Source organism: Silene latifolia, chromosome 7, assembly GCF_048544455.1.
Source record: "Silene latifolia isolate original U9 population chromosome 7, ASM4854445v1, whole genome shotgun sequence".
Classification (NCBI taxonomy): domain Eukaryota; kingdom Viridiplantae; phylum Streptophyta; class Magnoliopsida; order Caryophyllales; family Caryophyllaceae; genus Silene; species Silene latifolia.
The window spans coordinates 58531468-58548623 of NC_133532.1; the positions used below are offsets into that span (position 1 = coordinate 58531468).

General features: G+C 39.6%; 1 protein-coding gene across 2 annotated transcripts; it reads right to left on the reverse strand.

Annotated features, from left to right (window-relative positions):
* Positions 1–10063: 10063 nt before the first annotated feature.
* On the reverse strand, positions 10064–14019 carry LOC141592199 (RNA-directed DNA methylation 4-like). Of its 2 annotated transcripts, none has more exons than XM_074412795.1 (10): positions 13847–14019; positions 12624–12910; positions 12329–12417; positions 12138–12218; positions 12001–12042; positions 11621–11775; positions 11394–11512; positions 10881–10962; positions 10701–10774; positions 10064–10607 (listed from the first exon to the last, which is right to left on the reverse strand). In XM_074412795.1, the coding sequence occupies exons 2-10, from the start codon at positions 12850–12852 to the stop codon at positions 10378–10380; spliced, it is 1101 nt and encodes a 366-aa protein (XP_074268896.1). In that variant the 5' UTR covers positions 12853–12910; positions 13847–14019; the 3' UTR covers positions 10064–10377. The 2 variants fall into 2 exon arrangements, with proteins under 2 accessions (XP_074268896.1, XP_074268895.1); XM_074412794.1 differs by having other exon boundaries at positions 10231–10607; positions 10881–10965; positions 13847–13969.
* Positions 14020–17156: the final 3137 nt, after the last annotated feature.

Here is a 17156-nt window from a genome sequence, read left to right on the forward strand (position 1 = left end):
AATCCCTAAAAGGCGACCTGCAGACCAGAATAAAGTAAGTAACCACAGAACAAGACTGAGCACAGTGCATGATTGGTATAGAATGTTGGGGTTGGTGTCCTTAACAGTTAGTGCAAGGACTTATAAACCTCTAAAAGGATCAAAGGGCATACTTTGGTATTATTATCAGTTGATCCACGCTTATCAATAACGGTTGGCTTGCTAGAAAAGTTTGACGTTATTGTCATACAGATGGCGGTGATCAACTGGTCCCTAAAAGTCACACCTATAGGATACGTTCGAGAGATGTGACGGTATGAAAATACTGTCATGTAGATGCCAAGATTGACTAACCAGTTAGTCCGAGTTATTTGACTAGTAATTAGTCAAATATGTGATGTTGAGATATTATATTTAATACGGATTAAATATCATGGGCTAAGGCGAATTAACTATTAATTCAAAATTAAATATAAACGATTTATATTTAATTAATGTATATTGAATATAATTATACAATATCGTCTTTGTCGGACATGTATTAACACTTCAACTAACCCGTGTTATTAGTTGATGTTTTAATAGCCGATAACCGATGACGATTTATAAAAACCGTGTCATATACATTTAGTCATTTAATGAACCGGACCACGAGTTAAAACCAAGAGGAAGTGGAAGCCCACTTCCTTGTGTGGGTCTCGGTTTTGCTTAGTGAGAGGGATCAAAAGGAGAGCTTCTCCTCCCTTCGACCTAATCATCGCTTAGTGAAAAATAATTAGGGTTTCGAAGAGCATTCTTCTCCGAAGAAACCGAGATCTCACATCTCAAGAAAACTCACATCAGTTCTCCCAATATTGCAAGGCAATCGGAGAACATCGTCTAGCACAAGGGCATATCTCGGACAAGGTCTTGGGTGCAACAATTAGGAGGGAATCGGTTTGATTTACATTCTTTTTTACGCCGTGCATCAAAGGACCCGAGGTTGATTTACTCGTACATTAATCATTTCATTATGTTTTTCGTTTTATGACTATAAATTGCATGTTTAAATTTACGTTATAGTCCTGCAATTAAAGGGTAGTATACGGATATTAACCCACAAGTGGTATCAGAGCTAGGCCACGTAAATTTTTCTATGTGTTTTTCATAAAACGATTTTGAAACGGTTATGTTTGTCTCGAAATCTGTGCCTTGTATACACGGATGTTGCGTTTTTGCTTTAAAACCGTGAGGCAGCAGGTTTTTAATCACGAAAATTTTTTTTTGTGTTGCTGCGTTTTTCTTTGTCTCGAAAACCGTGTCCAGTTTACACGGCTAAAGTTTTTTTGATACCGTGACATGTCTTACACGGTTCATTCATCTTGTTTATCAATTTGTTTTATGCATGTTGTTATTTTATACGGAGATTATAACAATATGTCAAGTTTTGTCAATTGTTAACTTGTTTTGATGCGTTTTTGATCAAAATTGCAATTGATTTTGTTTTGTCAAACTGTTTTCACGAGGGTTTTGAAGTTTCTGCCATGTTTGCATTCGATCGAGCATATTTCTACTCGATCGAGTGCTATTTCTGTCTTGGTTTTGTTCGATCGAGTCCCTGTTGTACTCGATCGACCCCTTTTAAAACCCTCTTGCTTTCGATCGAGTTGTCCTCGTATTCGATCGAAAGCGGCTTTGATAAAAGTACTCGATCGACCACCAGTTTAGTCGATCGAGCACCTTCTTTTGGCAATCCTCTCGATCGACTTGCGCTTCGATCGATCGAGCCTCGTGTGTTCCTCGATCGAGCACACCGTGTCCCTGGATCGAGGGATTTTGTTTTAACAACTTTGAAAATTTTTTTCCTTTTGCTTTAAATTTTCTTTTGGCTATAATATGTACTTTATACGGATATAGTACACTCGCTATGATTGTGAAACGGTTCACCACGTACCATTAAGTTATTTTAAAGCGTATTTAAAGTAACGGACTGTATTTGATTAAAATTAAATTGATAGAAGCGGTTTTATCACATGAATTTTAATCATTAAAAGGTGGTTTGGATAAATTTAACATAATTACGGAATTATGTCACGAATGAATTTGTTTTTAGTTGATGCATTTTTGTTATTCGTTAATTATGAATGCCTTGAATGCCTTTTATTACGTATTTAATTTTGCAATCAGTTGTAACTTAGTGTGGCCTTAGTAGAACGTGTTACCGTAATGATGGAACACGGTCTTGGTTGTATTTTGAGATCTTGTATCTCCGTTTTGGATTTTTCACTTGTAATTACAATTTTTATTAGAATGTAATTAGGTTTATATTTTGTAATTTTAATTGTAATTTTTGAGAAGACCAAAGACGGAGACCGATTGCTCACTCCCGCTACATGGATCAAGATGGAACAACAAGACAAGCTTCTTGGGTCCAACGGTGGATTCCAAAGTTGTATTTTGTTCTTTTTATTAGGATAGGCCACACTAGGATTTTATTTACGTATTGCATTCTTTTATTTATTTTTCGCAACGATAATATGCATCATATTCCGCCTAAAAACCAAACCACCTAAAAATTGCATGAAAACTGACACATATAGAGGTCACGAGTTAGTTTTCATTGACATTCTTATGTCACACGTTTTAAAGCCATCATTCAAATAAATTCATTCACGACAGACGCTAGTTATTCGTTCACTTAAAATGAATTATAATTTTGTTGATGGGATCTTCCTCGTATAAACCAAAATTGAGAACGGTCTTTATAGATCAAACTCCAATGAGTCCCTTCTTCGTCGGTAGGCATAATATGACCCCTTCTACGTCGGGTAAGTTGGAACCGATTGACCTATTTTATCTCAACACAATGGTCACTCGTACGATCCTGTGATCATGGTGGACTATAGATAGGATTTACAGAAATCTATCGACCAAGAGTTCTTCCGGAAGAATTAGCTAAACAGTTGGCTTATCAATTTACAGAAATTGAGTCTTGGGATCACTTGTATCTTTCTTGAGGGAGATCAATTATGCAAGTGCGAGAGTCTACATGTTTAAAATGAATTTTAAATAGACTTAAATCACCTCGATGAGTTGCTTATTTCGTTTTGTTTTTCTTTCTTTTTCAGTGTAGATCACGATTTTAAACTCGCTAAACAACAAATGGTCTGTTCAAGTGATAACCCAATGCCAAGTGCCACATTGGACCGTGAGTCCCGGCTTCTGGGATCTTCATGAATCGGATGAATCGCCTACTCGATCAAGAATGATGGATCCAACTTCGCGGGGAGGGAGGCGGCATTACGGAATGCTGCTGCTGGCCGACGGAAGCTCAAATATCTATTAGAGCCCATCCCGGCAAACCCAGGTCCCACGGCTAGAGCTGCTGAAATCACCAAGTTTAATGATTTCTGTATGGAAGCGGGTGCGATTAAAAACGTACTCATTTTTGCAATGGAACCCAATTTGCAGAAACGCTTCATAGCCCATGGTGCAAACAAGATTTTCACCACGCTCACTAAGGAATTCTCGAAAGCACCGAGAATCGTGACCTATGAGCATACCACTCGCTTCTTTGATGCGAGACTCCAGAAGGGTCAACCGGTTAGCCCACACATTCTCAGCATGATTGAGAATGTCGAGAAACGGAGACCTTTAACCGTAACATCGCGAGAATATTGTTATCGACCGTATTCTTCATTCACTCCACGATGGTTATTCGCAATTTAGAGCGAATTACTATATGAATGATTTGAAGAAAACTCCGCATGAATCGCACTCCCTCCTCGTACATACCGAGAAGGACATGAAGTTCAGTGGGAGCATGAAACAAGATGTTCTCGTTGTGTCGAATAAAGGGAAAGGTAAGGGCAAAGCTCGTGCAAACCTAGCGAGAGGTAAGGCGAAGTTCAAGAAGTCGGGTTCAGGTAAGAGTGGGCCTGGTGAGTCGAGCACCTCATCAGGCGTGACAAAGAGCAAGAATGAAAACATGGAATGCCATCATTGCCACAAGACTGGGCATTGGAGACGCACATGTCCTGTTTATCATGAAGACTTAAAGGCAGGTCGTGTTAAACCTGTTGGTATGTCTTCCTCTTCTTCTACTTTTATTCATATGATTGAGATTAACCACGCAAGTTACGGAACTTGGGTACTTGATACTGGTTGTGGTTCTCATCTCGTGTAATCATGTGCGGGGCTCAAACATCGAACCCCTCGTAAAGGGTGAGGTGGACCTGCGTGTTGGGAATGGAGCAAGAGTAGCTGCCATCTCCAAGGGGACATATGTGATCCAGCTTCCTAGCGGATTCGAGTTGTCATTATATGACTGTTATTATGTTCCTAGTCTTTCGAAAAACATTATTTCAGTTTCTGCACTTGATAAACTTGGTTTTTCATTTGTAATAGAAAATAATTCTTGCATTTTCTCATTACACGATATGATTTACTGACAAGCGTCTCCATGAACGGAATTTATGTTTTAGATCCGACCACGGAAATATTACACGTAATGAATAAAAAGTTAAAGGTTGGTGACAAAGATCAAACGTATCTATGGCACTGCCGTATGGGACACATTAATGAGAAACGCGTAAAACAACTCATCAAACATGGAGCTATCTCGGCCTTTGATTTTCAATCATATGGCACGTGTGAATCATGTCTCATCGGTAAGATGACTCGGATTTCCTTCAAAGGTGTTGGAATGCGCGCTGCTGACCTATTAGGGCTCATACACACGGATGTATGTGGTCCTATGTCAATCACCGCACGAGAAGGCTATAGGTATTTCATCACTTTCACGGACGATTTAAGTAGATATGGCTATGTCTACTTAATGATGCACAAAAGTGAATCCTTTGAGAAATTCAAGGAATACCAAAATATGGTACAGAACCTATTAGGTAGAAAGATTAAAACACTACGTTCGGATCGTGGTGGCGAGTATCTTTCTCACGAGTTTGATCAACACCTCAAAGACTGTGGGATTGCCTTACGATTAACTCCACCGGAACACCTCAAATTTGAATGGTGTGTCCGAACGGAGAAATCGAACACTACTTGATATGGTTCGATCCATGATGAGTCACACGGTTTTACCCGATTCATTATGGGGTTATGCTCTTTGTCACCGCTCTAATACTTAACCGAAGTCCGTCTAAAGTCACTGTGACAAGACTCCATATGAACTATGGAAGGGAACGGTCCCTAACTTGTCCTTTATACGGGTTTGGGGCTGCGAGGCTTATGTCAAGTGGAGACCTAAAGATAAGCTCGGCCCGCGATCGGTCAAGACATACTTTATAGGTTATCCTAAAGGAACACGTGGTCATTACTTCTATTCGCCAACCGAACAACGCGTTTTTGTTGCGGCTAGTGCGACATTCTTAGAGAAGGAATTTCTCGAGAATGCAAAGAGTGATAGAACCTTCGACCTGTCGGAGATTCCCGAACCAAACACCGAGCAACCATTGGAGGAACCTATTCCTTCAATCCCGCTGCGGTGAACATTCCCGAGGAACCTAGAAGGTCGGGAAGAGTCTCTATTCCTCCGCATGATACATTGGTATGGTCGAAGAACATGACATAGATGACGTTCTACTCTTAACGAGTAGTGAACCCGCAACCTATAAAGGTGCCATGACTAGTTCTGACTCAAAGCTATGGCTTGAGGCCATGCAATCCGAGATGGACTCCATGTATGAGAACAACGTATGGGATCTTGTTGACTTACCTGCTAAGGTTCGTCCCCTTCAATGCAAATGGCTTTACAAGATAAAGCATTCTGTGGAAGGTCAACAAGATATCTATAAAGCACGACTAGTTGCTAAAGGTTTCACCCAAGTGCCAGGTTTGCACTACGATGAAATTTTCGCACCCGTAGTCATGCTGCGTTCCATTCGGATTATCTTAGCGATTGCCGCTTTTCATGACTATGAAATTTGGCAAATGGACGTGAAAACCGCCTTCTTAAACGGCTTTTTGGAGGAAGAGTTGTACATGGTACAACACGAAGGTTTCATCGATCCAGCAAATCCTAAGAAAGTGTGCAAGCTTAAGCGTTCCATTTATGGACTTAAGCAAGCATCAAGGAGTTGGAATCATCGCTTCGACCAAGTGATTAAAGAAAATGGATTTACTCGATCGGTCGAGGAACCATGTCTATATATCAAGTCGAGTGGGAGCAAGATTGTCTTCCTAATATTGTATGTTGACGACATACTCCTGATTGGGAATGACATACCTCTCTTAACTTCGGTGAAAGTATGGTTGAAAAACCATTTCCAGATGAAAGATCTGGGAGAGGCACAAAGAATTTGGGCATCCGTATCTATCGAGATAGATCACGTCGGATGTTATCTCTCGGTCAGAGTCTTACATAGACAAAGTCCTAGAGAGATTCAGCATGACTAACTCCAAGAAGGGGTTTCTTCCTATGGCTCCGGGGGTGCATTTGAGCAAGTCTCGGGCACCGGAGACACGGAAGAGAAAGAGCGCATGACACGGATTCCTTATGCTTCGGCTATAGGATCAATCATGTATGCCATGATATGCACACGTCCGGGCGTGGCATATGCATTGAGTATGACAAGTCGATTCCAACAGCAACCAGGGGAACCACATTGGTGGCTGTCAAGAACATTCTTAAGTACCTACGGAGGACTAAAGATTGGGCATTGACTTATGGAGGCTCTCAAACGCTATGCGCAACCGATTCTGTGCAGATGCTAGCTTCCAAACGGATCGTGATGACTCGAAATCTCGGTCGAGGATTCGTTTTTACTCTTAATGGCGCTGATCAGTGGAAGAGTTCGAAACAAACTGTTACAAGAGATTCTACGACCGAGTCCGAGTACTATGCCGCGTCTGAAGCTACAAAGGAAGCGATATGGATGCGTCAATTCTTACATGGGCTCTCAGTAGTGCCTAGTTCGAATGACCCGATCACCATCTATTGCGACAATAGTGGTGCCATCTTCCAAGCTAAGGAGCCAAAGTCTAGCAACAAGTCTAGACATGTACAACGGAAAGCTCATCTAATCCGGGATTACGTGGAGCAAAAGACAGTAGTGATAGAAAAGATTGCTACGAGATGATAACATAGCAGATCATCCTCTCACTAAAGCATTACGACAAGATAAGCATGAAGGGCACGTTAATTCCATGGGAATTAAACGTGTTCCTAAGTTGTAGTACTCTTTTATGGATTAGATTCATTCGCTTTTGTACTCTATACAACATCATCGTTTTGATATTTTATATATATATTTTGTTTTTCATGTGGATTTGTACGACAAATTTTGAACACCACAAAGTGAACTGCAAGAACATTATATTTTTTTTTTAGTCCTTAATTGCCCACATGAGCTGATAACTCTGGCAATTATTTTGTGACGTTGGTTGATGGTGGGTTCAACGAGCCATAAGTCAACCGGTTGACTGACCAATCACAAAGGCGATATATACGGATATTTCGTAGGACACAATTGTGACATCGACGTGGAGTCCTAAATGTTTTATAACATTCGTTGCCCGGTCGTGGATAGGACTTCCATGGTGATCCTAAGAGTCGATTCTTTGACTATCGACTGTCTCTTGAGACTAAGGCAGATTTTGGGTGACTTTGGTTTCTTTCTCACGGTCATCCGTAACAGGGGGCCAAGTAGATTTTTTCTGGGTCATTTCATGCTGTGCTTGGATCGGAAGGAGTTCGAGTTGAAGGAAATATTCAGCCTTTATCGGTACTCGATATTTCTCGGGGCCACTCGAGGAGTCAGAATCGAAATGCATGGCCATGCTCGAATACGGATTCGTTTTATCAGTTAAGTTACTCTCTAGTCGGGGAAACCACTCTTGATACAGATCGATTGTAAAATACGACCTTTGCGGATCCGGATCTGCAAATTGTTTTACATTGAGTGGGAGAGATTTTAAATGAATATGAGAATCGGTTATCGCACATACACTTGTACGGACAAGTGGGAGTTTGTTGGAGCTGTGTCCTCCAGTTAGTGCGGATAACGTCATTGCACATGCACTTGTACGGACAAGTGGGAGCTTGTTGGGGTTGGTGTCCTTAACAGTTAGTGCAAGGACTTATAAACCTCTAAAAGGATCAAAGGGCATACTTTGGTATTATTATCAGTTGATCCACGCTTATCAATAACGGTTGGCTTGCTAGAAAAGTTTGACGTTATTGTCATACGGATGGCGCGGTGATCAATCGGTCCCTAAAAGTCACACCTATAGGATACGTTCGAGAGATGTGACGGTATGAAAATACTGTCATGTAGATGCCAAAATTGACTAACCAGTTAGTCCGAGTTATTTGACTAGTAATTAGTCAAATATGTGATGTTGAGATATTATATTTAATACGGATTAAATATCATGGGCTAAGGCGAATTAACCAGTTAATTCGTAAAATTAAATATAAACGATTTATATTTAATTAATGTATATTGAATATAATTATACAATATCGTCTTTGTCGGACATGTATTAACACTTCAACTAACCCGTGTTATTAGTTGATGTTTTAATAGCCGATAACCGATGACGATTTATAAAAACCGTGTCATATACATTTAGTCATTTAATGAACCGGACCACGAGTTAAAACCAAGAGGAAGTGGAAGCCCACTTCCCTTGTGTGGGTCTCGGTTTTGCCGAGTGAGAGGGATCAAAAGGGAGAGCTTCTCCTCCCTTCTGACCTAATCATCAGTTAGTGAAAAATAATTAGGGTTTCGAAGAGCATTCTTCTCCGAAGAAACCGAGATCTCACATCTCAAGAAAACTCACATCAGTTCTCCCAATATTGCAAGGCAATCGGAGAACATCGTCTAGCACAAGGGCATATCTCGGACAAGGTCTTGGGTGCAACAATTAGGAGGGAATCTGGTTTGATTTCTGTTCTTTACGCCGTGCATCAAAGGACCCGAGGTTGATTTCTGTACATTAATCATTTCATTATGTTTTTCGTTTTATGACTATAAATTGCATGTTTAAATTTACGTTATAGTCCTGCAATTAAAGGGTAGTATACGGATATTAACCCACATAGAAATCTTGGTAGTCGCTTTCGAATATGATGGCCAAAACACTGGCAACTGTGAATGGGATGTAAGCAGGTAGTCAGACAGATGTAAAATCTGAACAGGATTAACACTACAATTGTCAAAGACTACCGAGTTGTGAACCATCCATATGGCCTTTATAATACAAAGAAAGCGAAGAAGGCACTGATCTTCATTTGCAGTAACCCTGTGAAAGTATCCAATAAAGTCAGCAAGCCATCGTTGCAAACAAACACCAGGGTTAGCAACCGAATTAATACCAAGAACCGAAGAAAGCCAAACATGTCTAGAAACAGTACAGTAACGAAAAAGATGATCTAAAGACTCTGAATAAGAGCGACAAAAAACACAGGAAGTACTAACCTGGATGCCTCTAACAGATAAATTTTCTAAAGAAGGAAAGATATTATGTACTATTCGTCAAACCAAAAGAGGGAACTTGGGAGAACAACGAAGACTTCAAAGAACTTTCCAAGGAAAAGTAGAGTAAAACGAGGGAGAGTAGGAAAAGGACATATGGGACAACAAGAAATCGTATCTTGAGCGAACTGTATAAACTCCATCCTCCGTGTATTTCCAATAGAGGTAGTCATCAATAGCAATATGAGGAGGTTCCATAGCAAGAATAGCCCTGGCAACAATGAACATTTGAATTGGGATATTGGGTCCGGATCAAATTAGGTTTGGGTTAACCTAGGTTCTTGAGTATGGGTGACGGGCGGGTCATTCAGATCAGGTCAATTTTGCCTAGTCTACACTCATAACTCAACCAGGCAAAATTGGCTAGGACCTAAGCATGATCTGTGACCGGTATTGACCCAAACTAACATGTTTCGACCTAAATGTTTATTGTCACAAATTGATCATTATCCTAGAGAACGTGATAATAACAAACCCAAAAATGACTTGAACACAAAATGACCCAACCGGTCTTACCCGAATTCTTACAAAGCCGAAAATGACCAGACTTGAATCTAAAAACGACAAAATAACTCACATTAATCTACAATGAAACTTAATTATCTACATTAAAATAAAGATTCAATCACTAAACTTAATTTATAAATAAGTATCCAAAATGCACATTTTTTCCTCCGAATATCGGTGATTCAAAAATGGCCAGGCTCGATTAACCCGACATGACCTAAAATAACATACCCAAAATACACCAAACATCATATATTTGTGGTCTAGTTAATAATATTAGCCATATATAACATTGTGCGCCTCTTGTTTTCCGACACAAATAAGAACATGTGTTTCGGCACATGCTCTCGTAAAAAGGGGCACAAGAGTTGGTTTTAGAATGTTCTAATAGTCCCTGCACTGTAGCCCAATCCCTCTACGGAAGGCCTTCACTGTCAGCATCACTGAAATCATCACTGAAGTTTTCATCCATCTCATCATCCCATAATTGATCTGACACCGAGTCACGGGATTGGAAACTTGCATCACTCTCAGTTTCATCTTCACTTTCATTTTCCTTTGATTCCTCGCTTCCAGATGTGTCAGTTTTCTCCTCACTTTCTGACGACTCCTCTTCCGGATAATCATTGTATGGATTGTTTTCAGCTGTTAAACAAGGCAGAAAATCCTCCTTTAGTAGTTTTCTTCAAGTCGAGATTTAAAGAGTGAAACAGCAAATATAACAGAAGTAGATGATACCATTTGAATCATCAGTTTCGTAGTCCGAATTATCAGGACCCTCATAATATTGATCATCATCATCAAGTTGTACCCTAAGCATGTGAGGTTCAACAGACATAATTAGTTACCATCAAATAGTTGCTTTTGAACTATAGATGGATGAATCAACACAGCGTGACACAGAATTGCAGGCCTTACAGCGGAAAAGGGTAAGACACCTCTAATTCATCAACCTTTTCCTTTACAGCATAGAGGTCGTAGACGTACCCATCAATCGAACCTGCTAATAATTTCCCCAAATGTTAGCAGACAAATTGAGCAATCAACTCCACAAAGTCTCCAAGATTATTGCATGGAAATTGCTCACTGCTCAACTAATTCACAAACAAGTTGATCGAGGCACTTAAAAATAAAAACTTGCAAGTCAATTCACACTGTGTCCTGTGAAATTTCACATAAAACGGGTCAAGGCTACACCAACGAGGAGATAGAATCCTCTTCATAAGCCCAAAAGCGGTTACATCACAAAATTATTTGGCAACTGGTGGAGTAACTCGGATTAGAAAGTGATTAATTATCTTTCGATTGTTCACTACAAAACACTCAGTCAAATGCGGATAAACCACATCATAGGATCTATTTTTAGCATGTAGTATATATTTAATAAAAAGCACGTAGAAGCCTGCGATGAAAGGACGTTGATGGAGAAACCTTGTTTGGAAGCTTGACAAGAGAAATCAGATTCAATTTCTTCAGCGGCAGTAGGAATACACTCCCTTAACAGAGGTGTGAATTTACCGAGTGCTTTCTGATCTTCCTCAGATATCTCACTGAACAATCATGGAAAGAACACCAAACTATAAAAAAAAAAAAAAAAAAAACTGCACCAATGAAAAATTATGGCAACAACTCCTACAAGCATAGATTAGGGAGCATACTCCAGCTTTTCTTGGGTTGTAGAGGTCTCCTCCATGTCAACACGAACAACATCATAAACACGGCATACTTCATCCAACGCTTCAGTATGAACAGACTCATTATCATGTGTTCTACGCTTCCATATTTGCTCAAAGCGTGCACTTTTTGCTAGTTCCTAACAAATGAAATCAACACAGTAGCAAAAATGTCGTTTGCAGTGACTAATCTGCACTAATACATGAAAGAATATCCCAACAAGAAGATCTAATGAGAGGTCAAGTGCAAATGATGGACGAAGCAATCAAAAGATCCAATAATAAATAGCAGCAATATGGAATGATTTTGAAAAAAGAAGAGGAATATTTTTCCTTGATTATTTTGATAAATGCAAATAACTTACCTCATGTTGTTGCTTGGCCTTGGATAGGTGACGGTTATGAATCTGGTAGAATAAGATGCAAAAAAGGAAGATAAAGCGGCCTTGATAGCATTTCCAAACCCATAAATTACAAGGGAAAAAAGTAGGAAAGCACATACATTCTGAGAGAGGAGGGTACGTCTTCTTTGTTTACTGCTAGCTGTAAACTTGGAGTCACCATCGACCTCAGGGCTGCCTTCCTATAAGATACATGAATGCATAAATGTGGATAAGCATAATAACAGCGACAAATAATTGATTATTATAATCAAAGTAATTCAAAAATATTAGGATTTACAACAGTACGAACCACATATGAATTGACAAATTCAATGGCATCCTCAGAGCGGCCAACTGTCTCAATGTGTTGCACTAACACCCTTTTGACCTTCGGTTCCTCTTTTGCCACAAAACATAAATCAATTCATCAAGCAAGTTTGTAGTTAATTATTCAGCACATCTCAATATCTGAATTTCTAACAAAAGATTATAACACCCCTTCAATCCTCTTAATTTCGGTAAAATTAAAAATTATCACAATCAAAGTAAAATGTGTCAACTATGGACACCAATTAATAGAACAAAAGGAATAAGAATAAGCATACCTAAAGGTGGAGAAGAAGAAGAAGACGAAGTAATGGAGAGCTTCTGAAAGTCGAGCAAGGGCCGCTTCATAGGTCTCTCGTTGATTTCAATCCATAAAGCTTCAAGAGGAGATTGACGGAGCTTCCGCTTAACCCTAACAATCACAGGCTTTTCACCGCCACCATAGCTTGGTTGCGTAGATGAGATTTCCCCAAGCACTTGTCCCCTTTCCGCTTCTGATGATTCCATCGCTTTGAACTAAATTCTCTTGAAACCAAACTTTTATGAAATTTAACTCAAATGTATTCTGCGTTCATAACACAAAGCATAATAAATAATCACATAAATAACTTGCTTTCAAAGAGGTTCTTAATCAAATCTCAACAAGAATTTCAGGGATCAAACAATTGATCATACAAGGAGAAAAGGTATTTTCTTACATTTGCAAAATAAATCTCTCTTCATATATACATCAATACATGGACTCTTACCTTACTATATAAAGTCTTAATAAAGCTCAGTAAGTTATTTATGAGAGGAGAGAACAAGAAGGGAGGGGGGAACTTTTCCTTCCGAGTCTTTCCTATGTAGGAAAGATATTAATTTGCTTTATAGGAGGAAAATTGAGGGAATGAGGGATCCATTTTCCATATCCAGTTTGCTAGCAAAACAGAGGTAATTTACCTCCCTCAAAATCCATCTGCTCCATCTCCCTCCGAATCCCCTATCCAAACACACCCTAGATGTTATATCTACAGAAAGCATTGCATTGCATGGCATTGACAAAGGTATACCCTTCACTTTGTCATCGAAACACCGTATCAATATACTACTAATTTGTCTTTTTTCCAACCTCATTAATCATCTTGTAAAACTACAACAGTTAAATAGCAAGAATTTCAGAGGAACCAACAACAAACTTGACAAAAGAATCTCACAACATTTCTCTCCCTAATCAATGATATTAACAAAGACTCCTCAATCAAAACATGAATCACACTTTAAATGGTCTGGATTTTGAATTCCCCACTAAACCCTAAAATTCCTCATAAACCCTAATTCCAAGATTCATCAATTACACACCAAATTAAATACTGAGAACTACCCACATAAACTAAGCTTTAAGTCATGTAAAATAAAGTGTGAACTGAAGAACGTATAAGCGTAAGTCAGAAAAATATTAACAGAAGAGCTTGATTATATAATAATTCTGGGAATTGAAGTAAATGGGCGGAAGTAATACCAAATGGGTGACGAAAAGGGCATCAGAAGCATCGAATAGTAGTACAGCGAAGTGTAGAAGAGAAGGTGAGGGTGATCAAGGGTTGGCATTGATAATGTCGTACGGAGTAATGATGTGAAGGACATAAAAAAATACGGAGCAACTCATTTATATAGCACAAATTCTCAAGACGAACAACATCCATCACAAGTTGAAGACGGATACTTGATAATAGGAAATTTGTCGTCTACTTCCTACACCAAAACTATTTGTAAAACCCGAAAAAGCGTAGTATTTAGTCGGGGTCGAACTCAAGGACGGCGGGGGTTGCTACAAAGTTCGATTAAGAGTCAAGTTTAATCAAAATTAAAAGAAGGGGTTTTGGTTTTAATCACTAGAGCAAAGGACAAACAAGTTGATGATAATGAATACGGTTAATTAAAAGCTAGGGCTTTCGGGGTCATCAATATGGTTTAGGGGCAAACATGAAGATCAAAAAGGGTCAATGGTGAGAGATTAACCTAAGATGTAGAACCAATGTCTTGGCTATCTTAAAGGTGGCTACTAATTCTCATTTAGTATCACACCTCTCCTAAACAAACATCAAGACCCCCACAAACTTTCATTCAAGGGAGAATTAAGCAATAATGAAAGAAAGGCAAAAGCTTTCACTTGAGCAAATCAACAAACACCTTGAGTGCATGAATAGGAAAGTTAAACAATTTCACCAAAGACCAAAATATTCAAAGAATCATGCCCATAAATTCCATAAAGACTCCCCCTAAACCCTAGAAGGAATCTACTCACTCATGTTAAGGGAAATTATGCTAAATAGAGAAGAAAAGCAAACAACACAAGGAGGAGACATGATGAATGTTATAGCAATATCAAAAGACAAGGAAAATGTAAACAAGAGATAAACAAGTAAAAGAAAGGAGAGGAATTATACCAACAAAAGGAAAGATGAATGCTTGATTGATTAATAAGAAGGAAAACCCTTCAAAATCCCCAATACAAACTTCAACAAACAAGTGTAAACAATTGACTATTATTAGAACTAACTAATTCTTGCTAAATATTAATAATAATTATTGAAAGATTAGAACTTGATTAAGGAGGTATTACAATAAATATGGAATGTTTCTCAGATCTAGGGTTGTGTGTAAAAGGGTTTAAGTAGGGGGTATTTATAGGCTATCATTGATTAAGGGAGGAAAGAATGAAAAAGCCCAAAAGTCGTGCTGCGTGTTCCTGTGCCGGCGGGCCGGCTCTACCGCCTCCGATGTCTGGCAGCGCGTTCTTTCAAAAAACGAGAAAAATGAAGGTTGCGTAATCCCTGCCGGTGGGGCTGCTTTGGCCTGCCGGGAGAGAATTCCTCTTCTTGAGATTTTCTTCCATTTCTTCATGTCGGTACCCTCTGCCGGTTGACCAGGCCGCTCACGGCCACTCAGGCTTGCCGTGAAGTTGCTTGAACTTTGGCCAAAAACTTCTTCGAAATTTTCTAAGTATGGAATTGTGTTCCCTGCCCGGTGGGCGGGCTCTTGGGCCCTTACGGCAGAGAACATCTCTCTCTGCTGGTTTCCTCCTTCATCTCCATATAGCCACATCCCCTGCCGGTGGGCCGGCTGCCGGCCTACCGGCAGAGGATTGTCCTCATAATCCTTCATCTCCCTTTTCTTCATGTAAAGGCATTAGAATGCCTTTCTTGCCCCAATTCCTCCATACTCTACTCGGTTCCTACAAAAGGATACACAAAATGACAAGTACGGGGATCGGGCACAAATGCAAGGAAAGGCACACGAAACCGACTCGTTATGAGCCGGAATGCGTAAAAGAAAGAGGGAAATAAGGCGCAAATAAGTCATATATCAACCTCCCCACACTTAAACCTTACTCGTCCTCGAGTAAGTCCAAAATCAATGCACAAGTCCCTACTAAAATAGACATGGAGAGTGAGTGCACAATATAAGCATCACTCAACTAAACTACTACTTAAGCCGATCGAGTATTAGCGCACTCAACGCCCCTTCAACTCACAATTTGACACTCATGAGGGGAGAGTGCCCTATTGCAAGGCAAGTTGGGTCTTGCTACAAAATTTTTGATGCGATCACTCAATTAACACAAGTCGACATATATGATGCATCACAAAAATCAAACCGCTTTCCTCATCTAAGCGGCCGTTTTACTTTGAACGGTTTAAAGGTTTTGGTCGGGAGATACCGTCTCATAGTCTCGGCGGGGCGTCAATGCCCTAATGGTGGCTCAAGCAACCTAAATTTGACAACCAAATGCCTAGGAAACAAATTCAAAGGCGGGAAAGGGGGAAACAAAGCCTAACCTTCGAGAATCACACGACACACTCAAGATTCAACCAAATTGACCCATGACTAAGGGGACCAAGACTACCGACTTCCTCACGGTTTTCACTAATCTCTCATTTCGATTTTGGAACGGGTGATTTTTGTGTAAAAAGTAACCAAAATCACTCAACTACTCGACTCGTGAGACATGCCCGCAATCTAACATGGAATTCTCTCCTTCAAGACCATTAGTGAGATGCAAAAAGAGGAAAAATATGCATACAAGAAACAAGGGTTGTAATGGGGTTAGGCGATGGGTCGAAACGGGATTGGTGCAAGCACCGTTATGGATCATTTGGAGCTTAAGATCAAGTAGTTGTCAAAATTTCTCTTTTCTTCCCAACTTATTACAACAAACGAATGAATCAAAAAGAACATGATATTAGTTGCCTAAATCACACAAAAATTTGAAAATCCGACTCATTTGGAAAAACATCATTTCCCTTTTATTTTGCAACGCCTTTTTCTACTCCTTTAATGATGCATAAGGAGTGTTGCTCGGCTTTTTCTCAACAAACAAAGTATAGGTGCAACGCATTTTTTTTCCTTTTTCATTTTTTTTTTTTTTTTTTTTTTTCAAAACCTCTTCATTCAAAGCAAACCAAACTAAGCCATCATTCCGACTCAAGTGGATTGTGCACATCCACTAAACCAAGATTCAAATCCCTTTCTTCATACTACCAAAACTCATAGACAACTTTCTTGATCAAGGTCGGTTGTTTTTGGGTTGTAGTTAGTATCGTAGGTATCAAATGAACGGTCAAGGCTCAAAGGGGTGAACAAAATCGGTCCTAGTCTAAAGGGTCGAAAAATTAGGCTTATTTGGCAATGTGAGGCTCAAAAATCGAAATGCAACTTGTTGTTTCAAAATATGCATATAAATGAACATCTCATGGTCTAAAAGGAAAGGACGCCATGCTTGTGCGTCGTGATGTGACATGCCACGCAAGGAGCCTACTCACAATCCT

Bases quoted from the DNA above. Each gene is read 5' to 3' on its own strand.
- LOC141592199 (XM_074412794.1), bottom strand. From the start codon at position 12,852: ATGGAATCATCAGAAGCGGAAAGGGGACAAGTGCTTGGGGAAATCTCA. The intron at 12,219-12,328 runs GTTCGTACTGTT...TGTATCTTATAG, and splicing joins AATTTGTCAATTCATATGTG to GAAGGCAGCCCTGAGGTCGA. The intron at 11,776-12,000 runs GTAAGTTATTTG...TTCATTTGTTAG, and splicing joins AGGCCAAGCAACAACATGAG to GAACTAGCAAAAAGTGCACG.